The following is a 16,670-nucleotide window of genomic DNA, read 5'->3' on the forward strand; positions in this document are numbered from 1 at the left end:
AAACACATAAAGCAAGGCACAGGCTTGCTGGCCTCCAAACATCACTGCCTGTAATGAACATCATGCTTAACTGAGTAATTGCCCAAGGACCCCTCACCCACCCTACTGAGCTGAGGGCTAAGGGGCAGCATGGCCCGGGTCGTGGGGTGGGGGCAGGGGGTGTGTGTGCTGTCTCATTAACCCGGGCATTGGAAATGTATGGGAGCACTGATGGTGGCCACAGGGACGAGGGAGGGGTTGGGGTGGGATGGAGGTTAAACCCCAAAGGCTCTGAGAGGGAATCTCAGCTGAAGGCAGGATTCTGCCCCAGAGAGAAAGCCCTGCTCACTGCAGGCAGACGCACATGTTCCTGAGGCTGCACTGCTGGGCACAGCTCCACAAGAATGTGCTCCCAAACTGCAGACACGGCCCTGACGATCCGTTCGGCTGTTTATTCTTGTGGGTGAGGAGTTGCTGACATACGTCACTGCATAAGGTTTAAGGTGTACAGCATAATGGTTTTCTTTGCATTCACTGTGAAATGATGACCGCAATAGGTTTAGCTAACATCGATCATCTCACAGAGATGCAGTAAAAAGGAAAACCTTTCTCCTAGTGATGAGAACTCGTAGGGTCCAGACTCTTAACACTCCTGCACGCAGAAGCGTGAACTACAGTCATCGTGTTGCACGTTTCATGCCCAGTACTTAGTTGTCTTCACTGCAAGTTTGTGCCTTTCAACCTCCTTCCTCTGGTAACCACATATCTGATACCTTTTTTTTGAGTTTGGTCCGTTTTGTTTAAGATTCCACATGTAAGTGAAATCATATATTGTTTGTCTTTTCTCTGTCTTATTTCACTTAGCATAATTCCATCCATGTTGTCACAAATGGTCAGATTCCCTTGTTGTTATTTTAGTGGCTATTGTATATGTATACCACAACATCCTTATCCACTTATCCACCAGTGGACATCTAGGTGGTTTCCAAGCTTTGGCTATTGTAGATAATGCTGCTGTGACCACAGACATGCAGATAGCTTCTCGAGTTAGTGTTTTCATTCCCTTTGGTTGCATAACTAGAAGTGTAATCACTGAATCATGTGGTAGTTCTATTTATCATTTTTTGAGGAACCTTCATACTGTTTTCCATAATGGCTGCACCAGAGTACAACTTCCATTCCCACCAGCAGCGCACAAGGGTTCCCTCTTCCCCACATCTGTCAGCATCTGTCGTCATCTCTTCTCTTTTTATGACGGTCATTCTAATAGGCAAGAGGTGCTAGCTCACTGTGGTTTTAATTTGCAATTCCCTAATGACTAGTGATGTTGACCATCTTTTCATGTTGCCCATTTATATATATGAGAAATGCCTATTCAGGTCCTTTGCCTATTTATTATTATTATTATTATTTTTTGCTATTGAGTCATATGAGTTCTTTATATATTTTGAACATTAACCCTTTACCAGATATATGGTTTGAAAACAGTTTTCCCCATTCCGTACATTGCCTTTCACTTTCTTGGTTTCTTTTGCTGTGCAGAAGCTTTTCAGATTGATGTAGTCTCACTTTAGGTTAACTTATTTTTTATTTTGTTGCTTATGTTTTAGGTGTGACTTCTAAAAAATCATTACCAAGACCCATGTCAAGGAGCATTTTTCCTGTTTCCTTCTAGGAGTTTCATGCTTTCAGGGCTCACATTTAAGTCTTGAAGCCATTTCAGGTTAATTTTTGTGAGTGGTGTAAGTAAGATAGTTGGGTTTCATTCTTTTACTTGTGAATATCCACTTTTCCCAACACCGTTTATTAAAGAGGCTGTCTTTTCTCCACCGAGCATTCTTGGCTCCCTTGTCAAATATTGGTTTGCTGCACTGAGATGTCTGGGCTCTCGATTCTGCTCCACTGTCTACTTGTCTGTTTTTATGCCAGTACCAGGCTGTTTTGATCACGACAGCTTTGTGGTATGGCCTGAGACGGGGCAGTATAATATCTCCTGCTTTGTTCCTCTTTCTCAGGACTGCTTTGGTTATTAAGAGTCTTTTGTGATTCCTTGCAAATTTTAGGATTTTTTTTTCTATAAAAATAATACCACTGGAATTTTGATAGGGATTGTACTGGATCTGTAGATGGCTTTTGGAAGTATTGACATTTTAACAAATTTAATTCTTCCAATCCAAGAACACGAGACGGCTTTCCATTTGTTTGTGTCTTTTTTGATTTCTTTCATCAGTGTCTGACAGGTTTCAGAGATCTTTCACGTCCTTGGTGAAAATAAATTTATTCCTAAGTATCTTATTTTTTGATGCTACTATAAATGCAATCGATTTCTTTTTCAAAAAATTCATTGTTAGTGTGTAGAAAACATTACTGATTTTTATGTGTTAATTTTGTATCCTGCACCTTTACTGAATTCAGTGATTAGTTCTAATGTGTTTCTATATATAAAAACCTAGTCAAGAAGAATTCTTAATTATCAGATTAAAAGTCTATTACCAGCTGGAGCAGGCTACACTACCTCCATTCTTAGGAATCTTTCAAAAGATAAAAGTGATGATCCTTTCTCCTTTAGCTTAGAAATTATTCAAGAGGAGGAGGCTCGGCCAGGTCCAAGGTTGCCTCTCCTCTGTTCATGCCTCCCTCCCACTCCCCCTCACCCTTGCCGCCCTTTATCCTACACTCAGCTCTTAACTAAGCTCCCACCCGGTACCCACTGCACCGAGTCAGGTGCTATAGGAAACCCAGACACACGCTTCCAGAAAACTAAGGCACGGTCAAGAGTAGTAACTTGTTCTTTTAAATATGTTTGCTAAATCGGTGCTAAAAATTATTTTGCTGAATAAGTAATGCATACACACAGTATAAAATTCAAGAACAAAAGGATATCTAAAGTTAAGTGTAATATTTTTCCTTCCTCCTGTTTCCCAGTTTTTTGAGCACTCTTCCAGAGAAGGAAGAGGTTCTGCCCAGCTCGGAAGAGGGTAACTCTGCACCTGGAGTCTTCAGAATAGACTGCTCAATGATCTTTCACTATGGACAGAATAAAGACAAAAGGACTAGGGACAAGGCTGGGCAGGCGAGGCTGGGAGGCAATGGCAAAGACTCAGAGGTGGAACAAGCCCAGTATGAATGGAGGGCGGAGGAAAGAGACAGGTTTAGCCAGAGCAAGGGTGGGCACTCAGGATATACCAAGAAGATGTAAGAAGGGCCCAGAGCCAAAGCCAGGCCGAGCACTTCCTGTTGGCTAGTGCAAGCACTTGGAACCCAAGTGTCTTTAAACAGGAGAAGTTTTTAAATAGGAGACTCATTTAGGAAGGCCATCCTGAAACCCTTAGCAGAATGGAGCCAACAGGAGAGAGCCTGGGGGCAGAAAGACCAGGGAGGAGGCGGATTAGAAACTGAGCAAGGGTGCAGATGAGAAATAGACAGAGCCACAAAAACTCGGGAAGAAAAAGAAAGAGTGAGACCTAAGGAATGAGGAGACATATTGGAAATGAGGAAGATGACGAATTTGGGGTTTGTGAGTCTGGGATGACGGTGAAACACCCCAGATGGATCTGTCCAGAAGGAAGTTGCAAGCCTGGGAAAAGAGGTCAAAAGTCTTTAGAGATAAAGACTGAAGGTCAAAGATGAAGAAAAAAGATGATGGAAATAAAGGAGCAGAACAGAAAGAGTGGAAGGACAAATGAGGGTGCTGCGTCACAGAAGCATAGGATGGATAATTGTCCTAACGATCATACTGAAGTAGCAATGATTATAGGTTCCACAGGGCACAGAAGAAGAAGACATGAAGGCAGACAAGCTAGTGTGGAGAGAATGCATGTAGAAATGGCCAGGAAAGACAATGCCGCGGTCCTGAAGGGAGTCAGAAAAGCTAGACGCATCCGGAGAAAACACCAAGCACTTAAGCAAATTAAGCAAAAGACTGCTCAGCATAGCTGTGCTATGGAACTAACCCCAAACCTGAGTCTTCTCTCAGACCCATCATTCATATATATAGCTCTGTTTGTTGGAAACATTAAAAATTGAGCACCTATCATGAAAAATCAGACCAGGCAACGTCACAATATCATCTCATTTATCCTCACCACCCCCAAGCCCCACTCCCTTGGGCTTGATATATGTGCAAGTTTCTCCAGCTACAAAGACTGGAGACTATAAATTCGGATATACAACCTCGCCACAACATTACTTATTAATACAAAACGGAAGTCAGTATATACACAGACCTATGCCGAGCCCATCCAAAGGCATGTAGTTATTAATGGAAATGATTTTCACTTTATGAGTGAAGCTATTTTGCATGGGGGGGGGGGTTATATACTCACTTTGATTTAATTTCATTGTGAATTCACAAGGATTACACGCTCATTTTGATTTCTTCGACATACCAGTGGGAGCCTGAAGCTGTTATCTGCTTTGTCAAGATCACATGGCTGTGCCTTGCACTATGGTTTAGAACTTATGGTTATAACCGTGGTCATGTGATCATCAGCAAGAGAAAAATTCTGTTCTGCCCTATATTAAATTACAGCAGGTTGGGAATGAGAGGAAGACAAGAGTATCTCACCAGTTATTTAGCTGTGGGTCACCTAACAACAGACTGCTCGCATTCCTGACACCACCACTCCTGCACGGGTGTGGACTTCCAGGACTGCGCATGCATCTGGGCAAAAGTAGGGAATGCTTCTTTACAGACTGTGCACTGCTCTCCTTCATCTTTTCCCGTTCCCCTCATCGGTACTCAATATGAATTCCTTCAAAACAAATTACACCTTTCTTCCCTAGAACGCAAAGTATAAAAGAGTTCCTCAACTCCAGGATGGGGGACTTGCTCTGTCCCTTCTACCTAGCTCAGACAACGTGCCCCAGGACCGGGTCCTTTCCTGGCTAGCGTTTGGCTCGATAAACCCTTTCCTTTAGAAAAGATTTTGGCCATAAACGTTTCTTTTTCCTTATTTAATTGAACACAATGTGCCTCTTTTCAATATTGCAAAATAATCTGCAAGGACCTCAACATAATTAAAGCAACAGTCAGCCTCAGTCTAGAGTCGAGGTGGTCTTTTTACCCCCTTCTCCCTGCCGCACCAACCAAATGCAGAAGGCTTTTTCAGCCAGCTCAGGTCATGGCAAGAATGCCACTCTCTTTAAGAGAGATAAGCTGGGCCTGGCTGGTTTGAAGATCAATGGGCCAGTCCAACATAAAGGCACAAAAGAAGTTTTGAAAAAAGAGAAGACAGAGAAGGAACCACATTCACAAAACACCCTGCTACATGCTTTAAAGTTGTAATCCTAAAAGAGCACAGCGGGGTCAGCTGATGCAGGGTGACCAGCCTGTGTCTCCCAGGGCTGGTCGACACGTTACGTTGTCAGACGGCAGTCAGTTGCTACCAAAGGGTGGCAGAGATGGAACAAAATGCCTCCCTTCTGTCACAGACACTAACAAATATGATTGAAGCCAAGTTGAGTTTTTTAAAAGATGAATTGGTAGAATGTTCCGCGTTATTACTCTATCATGGCTATGCAATGAAACCCACTAACACCCAGACCCCCGGGCCTCTGGGTGGAGGGACCCCAGGCCCAGCAGGCAGGTAGGGTCTGTGTCATTTAGCAGGGCCTCCTGCAATCTCTGCATGGGTTCTGTAAGCAGCTGCTGTTGGGCTGAATTTCAACGCCGCATAAATTTAACACTGCATAAATTAACATAGGGATTTCCCTGAAGAACCAGGGAGAGTATCTGCAAGTTATAAAAAATATATATATATTTGCTCCCCTCATTTAAGAACTGCTAAGACTTAATCTTAATGTAGAGGGGAAAATTCCTTAGGGCCTGAAACGCCTTTTATGAACAGCTGGGGAAGTGACCAAAGGGGGCGCCGGTTTGGGCACCAACACTGCTCTTTTCCCAAGTCTCTCTGTTTCTCGCCACCGAAGAAGCGGCAAGGAGCAGCTCGCTCTGTCAGACCAGAGCAGGGCCCCTGGAGACCAGGGATTGTGTCATTTCCACTTATTAAAACAGTCTTAACTGTTTTCCCCAAATTTTTGTTACACAGTACTCTTGTCAACTGGTTTTTGAATTACAGCTTTCTTGAAGCCCCCCAGCCCCGCCTCCAATTAGCACAACAGGGTGTCAGCCACTGGCTGCCTTAACATATTTAGGAGGAAATATGGCCGCACTGGGTTGCTAAACAATTATCTGGAAGAGAATAAAAATAGTTAGCTTTTTCTCTACAAGAGCCTGCTAGGTCTCTGCCGGAGAACCCCAGCCATCTCGCCAGGATTTCAAAAGACCTAATAAAGCTGGGAACGCAAGCAGGAAGGGTTACAGCGGGAAGGTTGAGGGGGCGGGGTCTAAGAGGGATCACGCTCTGGCAGGTGGGCTCAGTGGTAGAGTGTTGGCCTGGCATATGGATTTCCGGTCAGGGCACACAGGAGAAGGGACGATCTGCTTCTCCACCCCTCCTCCTTCTCTCTCTCTCTCTTTCTTTTCTTCTCCCACAGACATGGCTCAATTGGTTCCAGTAAGATTAGCTCCCTGGCCTCCACCTCAGGTGCTAAAAACAAACAAAACAAAACAAAACAAATAAAATGCTCGGTTGCTTAAGCAACGAAGCAAGGGCCCCAAATGGGCAGAGCATTATCCCTTGGTGGGCTTGCCAGGTGGATCCCGGTTGGGGCGCATGTGGGAGTCTGTCTTTCTGCCTCCCCTCCTCTCCCCTCATTAAAAAAATAAATAAAATAATAAAAAGTAAAAGGGAATCATGTCCTGGGTGCACCTGAGGTTTTACTAAGGAGGGTGGGGCACGTGGGGAGCAGGTGAGATTGGAGCTGTGATGAGGAAGAGCAAGTTTTAAAAACAGAATGAGAAGACGGTGGGATAGAACCAAAAGTAACTGTTCAATTCCATTTATGAGAAGCACAAAGCCAGCTGGGCCTGCTCACCAAGTACTACTCCTGACCGCCTGAAGATCTGATGAGCCAACATGGCATTCTGCGTGCTGAATCGGTCTGTCCCCACCCCAGCAAATGCAGTTCTCTGTTCTTCCTGCTTCAGAGGAAACACAAGTGCACTTTTCCCGTGCTCGGATCTTGTTCCGTACCTTCTATGACAGACTCGCTGGGTAATATTCAGATTAAGTTACAAGTAATTAACTATTTATACAACTAGCTGCAATCGCAGACAAAACACTAACATACTGCAGTTCTAACTCTTGAAGGGTAAGTACTAGGAAATAAATGCCTATTAAGAAAAACCAGTCTATTACATGGTAATATTTCTTTTATTAAACCCTGGCTTTTTTTAAAGGGATGGTCGTAAAGCAGCTATGATTCTCAGAAAGTGGTGTAGAAAAGGATTCCTATGACAGAAGGGGTTGGGGTAACAATTTCAAGTTTGGAATTTAGTTTGCTTTGTTGTGACTCCAAATCTGAAGGGCTGTGCCACTGAAGGATGTGAAATCGGCTATACTAGGGGACATTCACGTGTCATCCTGAGCACAAGCAGCCCAGCAGGACAACGGATAAACATCATTAGGTGATAGTGATAAAAGAACCTTTAAACACAATAAAAATACGCTCCTGCAGGTCTTCCCAGAGAGTCAGCTTCCTGGGTGCATCCCTGGGCGCCACGACGCTGGGCATCTGCGTGCATCAGAAGCAACTGCATAAGGACAGGGGTCCCTGATGTGGCTCAGACGAGGAGAGGGGGCGATTAAAGCAGCAGAGCCAGGTGAGGGTCTACTCACCAATGTGAGCTGGTCGGGGGACCGTGCCACCGTGGCTGGGACCCACCTCCCTCCCTCCCTCCTGCCCATGACAAGTGGGTGAGGCTCCTCATCTCAAGGCACTACAGTTTCAGTGGGAGCAAGGTGGAGGGAGACGGGAACTTATTTTCAGGGACTCCCACCATCTGTCCAAGACATCTTCTGACTTGTTCCTGAGGCCGATCTAGGAGCTTGGCCTTACGACTGGTCTGATCAGACCTCTGCCAGATGGCTTAGGCCAGGCAGGCAGTGACAGGTGGCGGCAGCTCCTCATCTCCCAAAAGACAGAAAACAAAGACTGGACAGGACCTCTGAAAGGTTCATCTCTAATGCTGTTCAGGCCAATGGGTAGTAGTGCTCTGGGCACAGTTCCCCAGGGATTCATTCAAAGTTCCACCACCCAGCTCCATCCTTAGGCTTTCTGACTGATCTCCAGGGTTGGGCCAGACATGTGCATTTTCAGTAAACTCCTCAGATGATCCCACACTTGCGATCGGATACTACAGGGAGGAGTGAGCTGGGTCTGACAGGAGCCGGCTGTTCTGGCCAGGGCTCCGCCTCACCTGCAGAGCACTGAGTGAGACTCTCCAGGTGCTGATTCTTCCCAGTGAAAAAATGTGATTAGGTTACGCAATCTAAGGTCTGTCTGGTTCCGACAGCCTGTAGCCTATTAAATCATTTGCATGTAATTTATAGTTTGTTTGAAAACCGTGATAAAACACAGCATGCCCTGGCACCAGGTTTTTCTTTCACGAATTCTGATGTCTCAGGAGATAGCTACTATTACATTTCCATGCCCTCTTCATACTCAGAGAATGGGTCAGCATTTGAGCCCCAGTTTAACACAAACCCAAGCTCTGGAGAGAAAACTCACTGTCTTTAAGAAAGCTGACACATTCTGCCACAGCAAACGCATCCTCACGCCCCGCCCTCATGGGCTTCTCTATTGGAGGCCAGCCACAGCCCACAGGTGTCACTAATATTTTCAAAATGAAGAATTGAGGGTACTCGTCTTGGGATGAAGTAACTTCTTACTAGTATCTAGCCTCACCTATTAGGGTCCTGACCCCCTGTTTCCCACTACAGCCGGATGACTTTTCCATCTCATCAAGATCAGACGGAAGCAGACAGGCCCCAGGGGGCATGCCCCACTTAGAAGAGGTCCTCATGTTGGCACTTCCTTCTGCAAGCCCCTTTGCTTGGCTACTGAGCCACTGCCCATGTGTTGATGTCACCCTGTTATGGTTTATTGACTCCTGACTGGCCTCCATCACGTGACTCCAGGCTCCACTTGACCTCTGTCCTCTGGGCATCTGCTGGGTCTGGCCCCTGCCTTTAGTCCTGGTCTTTCTTTGGCTCTTCCACTCTGACGTCACAACCCCTCATTGCCCACAGCACACAGGATGAACACCATTGCCGTGTAGAGGGGCCCACGACTGGCCGGAGGTCTCAGCCTGCACTTTCTAAGGCATGCTCGTAGCCGGAAGCCCACATTCACACCAACAGAGCTGAGAGAGCCATTTTCCAGTTCACTGACTTTGGTGAAACTTGGAAACTGTTTTTACCTCCTACCGAGCTCATTCTGTCACCTTGGCTTCCCCAGGGCTGACAGGCGGACAAGTTTCAAGGAATGGGGTGTGGAGCTGCAGGAGGCCAGTCGACACTCCGACCGATCAGAAATGCAGTTGTTCTTCTGGAGTGAAAGTGTTAGGCTGACATCAAAACCTCAGCGGCAGAGGTGCGGGCGTGGGGGTCCCCAGAGCAGGGGTGCTGCTATACCCAGGAGCCACATTTCTTCACTTGAATGTGCTCACAAGCATGAGTGATTCTGCACGCTGCCTCCTGGTCCCACACGGATGGAGGATCAGTCCTACAATGACAGTGCCAGAGGCCCTTGTGCACCACCTAGGTCAAACCCTTAATTTCCCGAAGAAGAACCTGAAGCCTAGGTGACCGTGACTAGATTAGAATGCTAGCTACCACACTGCCTATAAACTCTCCCCTCCGGTGAACGGAGAATGGTCCCAGGAGTCCCCGGCTTCTGTACCTTTCTGTCAATGGCAGCAGGGCTGAGCAAACAGCTGAGATGCTATCACCCCCCCCCCCCCAGCACCTGGATTCTGCAAGTAAATTGAGGGGCAGGGTGTCCTGGGGAGCACAGCAATGCAGATCTGGAAGCAAGTCCTTTCTACACCCCCACCCCTTTTATAAACACAACTGGGAAACATTTCGGCCCACTAGTGGGCAATGACTATTGGATTCCCACTTCCCATCCCTTCCAAAGTCTCCTGTTAGGTCAGTGAATCAAGACTGAATGGGAACCGATTTTAAAGGTAAGAATAGGTAATTCAATCTTGCAGAGATTTTAGAAAGCTATGAGGCTAAGTAGATATGAGAAATAAAAGACAGAGATGTCTATGAATTGATTATCCTCCTACATTTTTTAATATTGTATCTCATCTAGTGAGAAAATAGCTTTTAAGTCTAAGAAATAATAATTATAGCAATGCAATCTCTTTACCCCTGTGAAGAACACAACTTAATATACTGGAAGTAACAGCCTAAATGTCTCAAGTCACCCCATGAGGACTTGCTCAGAATAGCTGAAGAGAGGCTGATGAAAAAGGAAAAGTAAGGCTATGGAATATCCAGAAATCTTCCTATCATTAAAATCTATTAGTCTACAGAACAACGCCCCAAGGGAACCAGTGAAAACCCAATCTTATGAGTCATTAAAAAGTGGAGTGGGTTTGGCTACTGGAGTTATTCCAAAGGGGAAAACTCATGCACTACGCCGGAAATGGACAACACAACCTCTCGGGCTGTCGTCCTGTGCCGTGGTTTCTATGTTAGCATGCCCAGCTTGCTAAACAAGGGAGCATAAGGGGGGTGTTGACCAGTCAGGAACTGCAGCAACAAATGATCAAGACCATGTATATGGCCAAAGTCTCTTCTAACAACGGGAGAGCTGGGGACACAAACTTATGCTAACTTCACAAGGAGAAAAGGGAGTATGTAGCATGAGATGAAAAGTAACTACACATGAAACACTGACAGAAGCTGCCACCATGGCCATTTTGGCAAGGTCTTAAAGTGGGGCTGTGCGGAGCTGCACGTCCACTCTCGGCCTTTCTAACCTCAGCCCCACTATCTCCGGTATGACTGAACTGGATCTTCACATTTTCCCCTTCAATTCATGATTACTCCACCCATTTTCCCTCATTGCCTTACTTCTGTATTAGTGGATAATAGATGTGTTTTAGCACATCCAACTCAAAAAACAAACCCTATTCTTAAACTTTTTGTTCTTTATGGAGAGGTATATCTCAGTCTAGTTGCTAGGTTGAACAGCACGACTTCCCTGGGTTCCAATTGTCTCAGCTGTAAGATGACTAGGGGAAAGCCATCACTGTCCACATGTCAGGTTGACATAAGAAACAAGGAAGAGAATGGCTGTGGAATCACCTTGAAATCTAAAGTGCTCTGGAAAGAAACAAGAGGTATTAATGTTTCCGGGTTCTGGCCTATTTGAGTGTTGCCCACTTCAGGATAAAAATGTTTCATGGACAGGTCTCCTTTTAATATCACCAGCATTATAAACTCCCTAATACTTGAATGTAACAGTTGTCAAAACAATATTAAATTATATCACAGATTGGGGCAGGGGAAAGTAGTCTCTTTTGGAGGTTACTAGTAATAATTTGATGCTTTTGTCCCATCTGTTTAGTTGCTTTCAGCATGAAGTACACAACTGAGAAAAAAAAAGAGCTCTGGCTGGTTGGCTCAGTGGTAGAGCGCTGGCCCAGTGTGTGGAAGTCCTGGGTTCGATTCCTGGTCAGGACACAGAGAAGAAGCGACCATCTGCTTCTCCACCTCTCTCCCTCCTCTTTCTCTCTTCCCCGCCCACAGCCAAGGCTTGAATGGTTCAAGCAAGTTGGCCCTGGGCACTGAGGATGGCTCCATGGCCTCGCCTCAGGCACTAAAATGTGTAGCTCTGTTGCCCGAGCAACGGAGCAGAGGCCCCAGATGGGCAGAGCATCACCCTGTAGGGGGCTTGCCAGGTGGATTGTGGCCAGGGCACATACGGGAGTCTGTTTCTCTGCCTTCCTGCTTCTCAATTAAAAAAAAAAAAAAGAAGAAGAAAACAGATAAGTTACTAACTCCTTTACATAAATAAATGAAATCTTCCTCAACACTGGAGATAACATTATCCCAATTCACATATGAGAAAAATTAAGGCCCAAGGTCAGAGAGCTAGTCAAGGACACAGCTTGGGTACAAACTCAGATCTGCCCAATTTGAACTCTCACTGGCACCACACAGCATATTTGGTTTTGTCACAAGTTAATTTTGCTTTATTCTGTAAGTATGTGTCATTGACTGCATGAGGCTATGGGTAGGTGATTCAACACAACTTGACAGGCAGGATGGAGTCACTACTGACGCCTGGCAGCAGCCACTTCAGTAGCTTCAGCTCACCCTGGGGAAACGGACACCCATGTTCGACAGTGGCATGGCAGCACACACTTGATCACAACCATTCTCCGTACCAGTTGCCTACCTCTACCTCAACAGGGCACTAATACCAAATTAGAAAAATCCATGCGTCAATCCTGCAGACCCCAGGGGCTTCAGTGAGTATTAATAGTGAATGTTGGGGTTTGTTAAGAGCATATCAGAAGCTGCTTTTGCAAATAAAATGGACTAACAATAATGCCAGTGTTACTTCTACGGAAGACCTTTAGAGAAAAGAATCCCCGGTGTACTCCTGAGAGTCATACAAGTGCCACTGTGAGCAAGAGACAGAAAAGCTTCAAGCATCAGGCTTTTAAAGACGGCAGAGGCTTTTAACAACTCCTGATTACAGCAGCCCCTCCCCATACTGGAACCGGGGGTATGTCCCAACAGCTCCAGTGGACGCCTGAAACCAGATAGTACAGAACCCCTCTTTTCTCCCATGCACACAAACACACCTATGATAAAATTTATAAATCAGACACAGTACGAGATGAACAACAATTACTCATAATAAAATAGAACAATTATAGCAATACACTATCATAAAAGGTATAGAATCGGGGTTTCTTTCTCTCTCAAAATATCTTGCTGTATTGCATATGCAGCGTGAATACAACGGACAAAGGATGGTTCACCTCCCAGGAAGGAAGGAGTCCAAAGTTCCATCACATTGCTCAGAACAGCATGCAGTTTAAAACTTAAGTTTACTTCTGGAATGTCCCGTTTAATATTTTCAGACTGCAGCTGGCCATGGGTCACTGCAACTGTGGGAAGCAAAACTGTGGACAAGGAGGACTACTGAATATTGTTTCTACCAGTGCCGTCGCTATTGTCCTGCTATGCAAACAATACCAGCCCCCCCCCCCCCCCGAGTGCTAGAAATTTACACTCAGCGGTAGTATTACAACTCTAGCAGACAGACTACAGAAAGCCATGCTGTGTAACTCAAACAGTAGATTTAGTTGGGCTGGAAGGTCAGCTCTGGGGGGGTTTTGCAGCAGAAGTTGATTTGGTTTCCAGCAATTTCTGCCTCTCAGAACAACCTACATCCAACTGTTAAATCAGTTAAATGATAGGCAATTATGTGACCTGCCAGAATTGATAACTTGCTTCTGAGTTTATCATTAGCTTTCTAAAGTACATAAATGAGAGAAAATACCTGTCCTTGAAACATCATGGTATTTTGATAATAAAGTGTCCAGAGAAGAATATGGCTACGGTGTAAAAAAAAAAAAAAAAAAAAAAAATCGATGGGAGCCGTTTCCTAAATTCTGTTTCTGGCCTCCCTTTCCCTGCCCAAGTGAGTGGACTCTGCCAAACGGTAGAAAATTGGATGGTAGGTTTTTGTTTCAGTTTTCTGTCTGCTTTTTATTTAAAACAAGGCTCTCGGCATGACCTCCTGCTGCTTATGGACCCGAAGCTGCGGCCCTTCACTTGTCTTTCCTCTTTGCTGGCTTTGAGTACTGGCCCAGAAACAGGGAGCGAGGACCCTGAAGACACAATTATTACAGAAGAGAGGACAAAAGTTCAGAACTCCTGGGAAAAGTATTATTTTAGTAAGAATCTTATTTTTTCCTGTAAGTAACAAGTGGAACACAAGTAGAACACAGGTTCTTACTAGAACCATTGGGCCAGAAGCTGATTAAGACCTAACCAACTTGTCACAGCCTTTCTGGACAACAATGGCGGCTAGTTTGGTTTATAAAGAGTTTCTCTCACACATTCACCTGTTAAATCCTTACCACTGTCCCATGATAGCGGGCTGGCTTCCTTCCGGTGCCCCAGCTGGTGGGGCTCGCGCACCCACCTGTTTGGCCTGATTGACACAGCGCATGTACTGGTCAGCCAGCGCAGAGCAGCTGAGGGTCTGCTGGGCATTCTGCCGGTAGCACTGGAGAATCTTGGCCTGCAGGTCTGCGCAGACTGGGTGAGCCTCATACCGCCTGCAAATGAAGACAGGGATCACTGAGACACGTGGTCTTCAATCAGAATCAAGATCAAGGCCAGAGACGATACAAAACATTAAATAGCATGCATGCTTCAAAGGCAGAAAATAAAGTCTAAGAGAAATATTTTCTTCAACCTTGAAAGGAAGATACAAGAAAGAGGAAAACAATTTCTCTAAAATTAGTTCCATTAGTTGATGGCTCCACAAGCTGAACCCTGACCCGAGTGAATGGTGCCAGGGTTCTCCAGCCCAGCCGGTCCAACTGGATGGCCAGGGAGCCCTAGCTTCTTGTCCCGTCCTGTATCCAGGGGGTCACAAAGCTCGAGATTCTGCATTCTGGTCCTTTTTCTCCGGACTCACTGTCCGTACATTCACAGCCTGGATTCCGTGACCTCCCAACTGCCCTCTCTTGTCTCTGAGCTTTCCCCTCCTGTCTGCCTTCCAGAAGCAGGTTCCTCTGGAAAGTTTGAATACATAAACCTGAGGCAGCACTAGTGCTTTGTAAATAAAATGCAAGGTCAACAGGCAGGTCTCCTCCATCAGCTCCCTGCCTGCTCTTCGCCTCCGCTCCCCGCCCTGCTGCGGCCCGACCATGCTACTTTCAGGGTCTGGTTCCTGCGTCTCCCTCCACGTCTTTGCTCAGGCAGCTGTTGTGTTCGGGAGTGCTCTGCACCCAAACTCCACCATTATAAACACCCACACATCTAGAAAATACCTGCTTGTCTTTCAATAGCTTAACCAAGTACTGGAGTGTATACAGCTGTCACAGCTCTTCCTGTCCATGGTGGGGTCTGTCATTCCTTTACAGTGATTTCACTGACCCTGTATTAACTTCTCCCACCGTGTATTTAACATTGAGTACACTGTAGTCTATAGACACTGGAGGGCACTTTCTAGCCTCCAAGACACACTATATCTTTTCCTTGTGACCTCAGCTACCGATAAGAAATCCTCTTAGAGTACTCACACAATCAATTGTTGAGAGTACAAGTAGGTAGAGAGAAAAAAGTTTTTGGCCCTGGCCGGTTGGCTCAGCGGTAGAGCGTCGGCCTGGCGAGCAGGGGACCTGGGTTCGATTCCCGGCCAGGGCACACAGGAGAAGCGCCCATTTGCTTCTCCACCCCCTACCCCCTCCCTCCTTCCTCTCTGTCTCTCTCTTCCCCTCCCGCAGCCAAGGCTCCATTGGAGCAAAGATGACCCGGGCACTGGGGATGGCTCCTTGGCCTCTGCCCCAGGCGCTAGAGTGGCTCTGGTCGCGGCAGAGCGACGCCCTGAAGGGGCAGAGCATCGCCCCCTGGTGGGCATGCCGGGTGGATCCTGGTCGGGCGCATGCGGGAGTCTGTCTGACTGTCTCTCCCCGTTTCCAGCTTCAGAAAAATACAAAAAAAAAAAAAGTTTTTAATTCCCTGGGCTCAAATTTTACTAATTATACTTACAAATCTCAAATTTTTGTTAGATTGCTTTCAGTGAACATGCGATACCAAGCTTAAGTGCTTCCAAAAAAGCTTATAATATAGATTTGAAAAAAATAACACAATAACCAAGTGCATTATACAAACAAAAGTGAAGTATTCTTGTCAGGATGGTACAGGAGCTTTGATTACGAGAATTAAACATACAGAGAAAATATGTAATATTATCACATCTAAACTAGGGATTCACTTTTTTTTTCAATTGAGTTTTGCTTAATACAAAAGACTTCCAGTCTTTCATACCAGTTTTTTTTGAAATTTAAATTTTGTTATTGCCATAGTAATCTTAAAATAGCATTACTTTAAGTTTAATGGATTCCAAAAACCCATTCGAGAACAGAGGAGGACGATTTCTCATCAACAAGGAAACCCCTGGGTGACGATTTGTCTCCTCATTACTTTTATCCAACACAGTAAGCTAATAAATATTTTGTTAGAATAGAAAATCGAAATGCAAACCACGTTATTGGTACCTGAGGGAATTGACCCCTCACTAACCTCTAAAGAAAGCAGATATACAGGGGAAAAAAGTAATCCCAGAAATTTTTACATAACATTGCTTTTACTTTTTACTCATTACCTTATTGCTCTGCCAAATACCTAAGAACACAATTAAAATCCAGTCCCAGGAGTTTTAATTCGCTTTTAGATTTTGAAGTTCAAATGTTTGTGAATTTTTTCCTGGACACCAATTTCCTTTATATCCTACTGTGAGCATCAGCATCTAACAGGAGTCTGCAGCGCTTCCAAGGGGAGAGGTGCAGACACCACTAACTGACTGATTACAGTCAGACACACATCTGGGTAAACATTGAATAAAATGTGATTGAGCATTAGGGCAGCCGAACCGAGCACGCTCATGACTAATGCCTGTATTCATTCACGGGGAAGCAGGGTTGTAGCAGGGTCTCACTGATGCGGACCGCAGACATCTTAGCTTTAAGAGGAGGCTGGGGAGAGGAGGCGAGAACAACTCTAACCGGATCCATGGCC

At 45.5% G+C, this 16,670-nt stretch overlaps 1 protein-coding gene across 4 annotated transcripts in view; it reads right to left on the reverse strand.

Annotated features, from left to right (window-relative positions):
* Window positions 1-16,670, reverse strand: part of CHCHD3 (coiled-coil-helix-coiled-coil-helix domain containing 3) — a 281,617-nt gene that overhangs the window by 832 nt on the left and 264,115 nt on the right. For 2 of the 4 annotated variants that reach the window (XM_066362730.1, XM_066362728.1), the window contains one exon: window positions 13,985-14,200. In XM_066362730.1, coding sequence (XP_066218827.1) covers window positions 13,996-14,200 — 205 coding nt within the window. In that variant the 3' untranslated portion in view covers window positions 13,985-13,995. The remainder of the gene's footprint in view (window positions 1-13,984; window positions 14,201-16,670) is intronic. The other 2 variants (XM_066362731.1, XM_066362729.1) reach the window with 2 other exon arrangements.

The sequence above is a fragment of the Saccopteryx leptura genome, chromosome 2 (assembly GCF_036850995.1).
Source record: "Saccopteryx leptura isolate mSacLep1 chromosome 2, mSacLep1_pri_phased_curated, whole genome shotgun sequence".
NCBI classification, from domain to species: domain Eukaryota; kingdom Metazoa; phylum Chordata; class Mammalia; order Chiroptera; family Emballonuridae; genus Saccopteryx; species Saccopteryx leptura.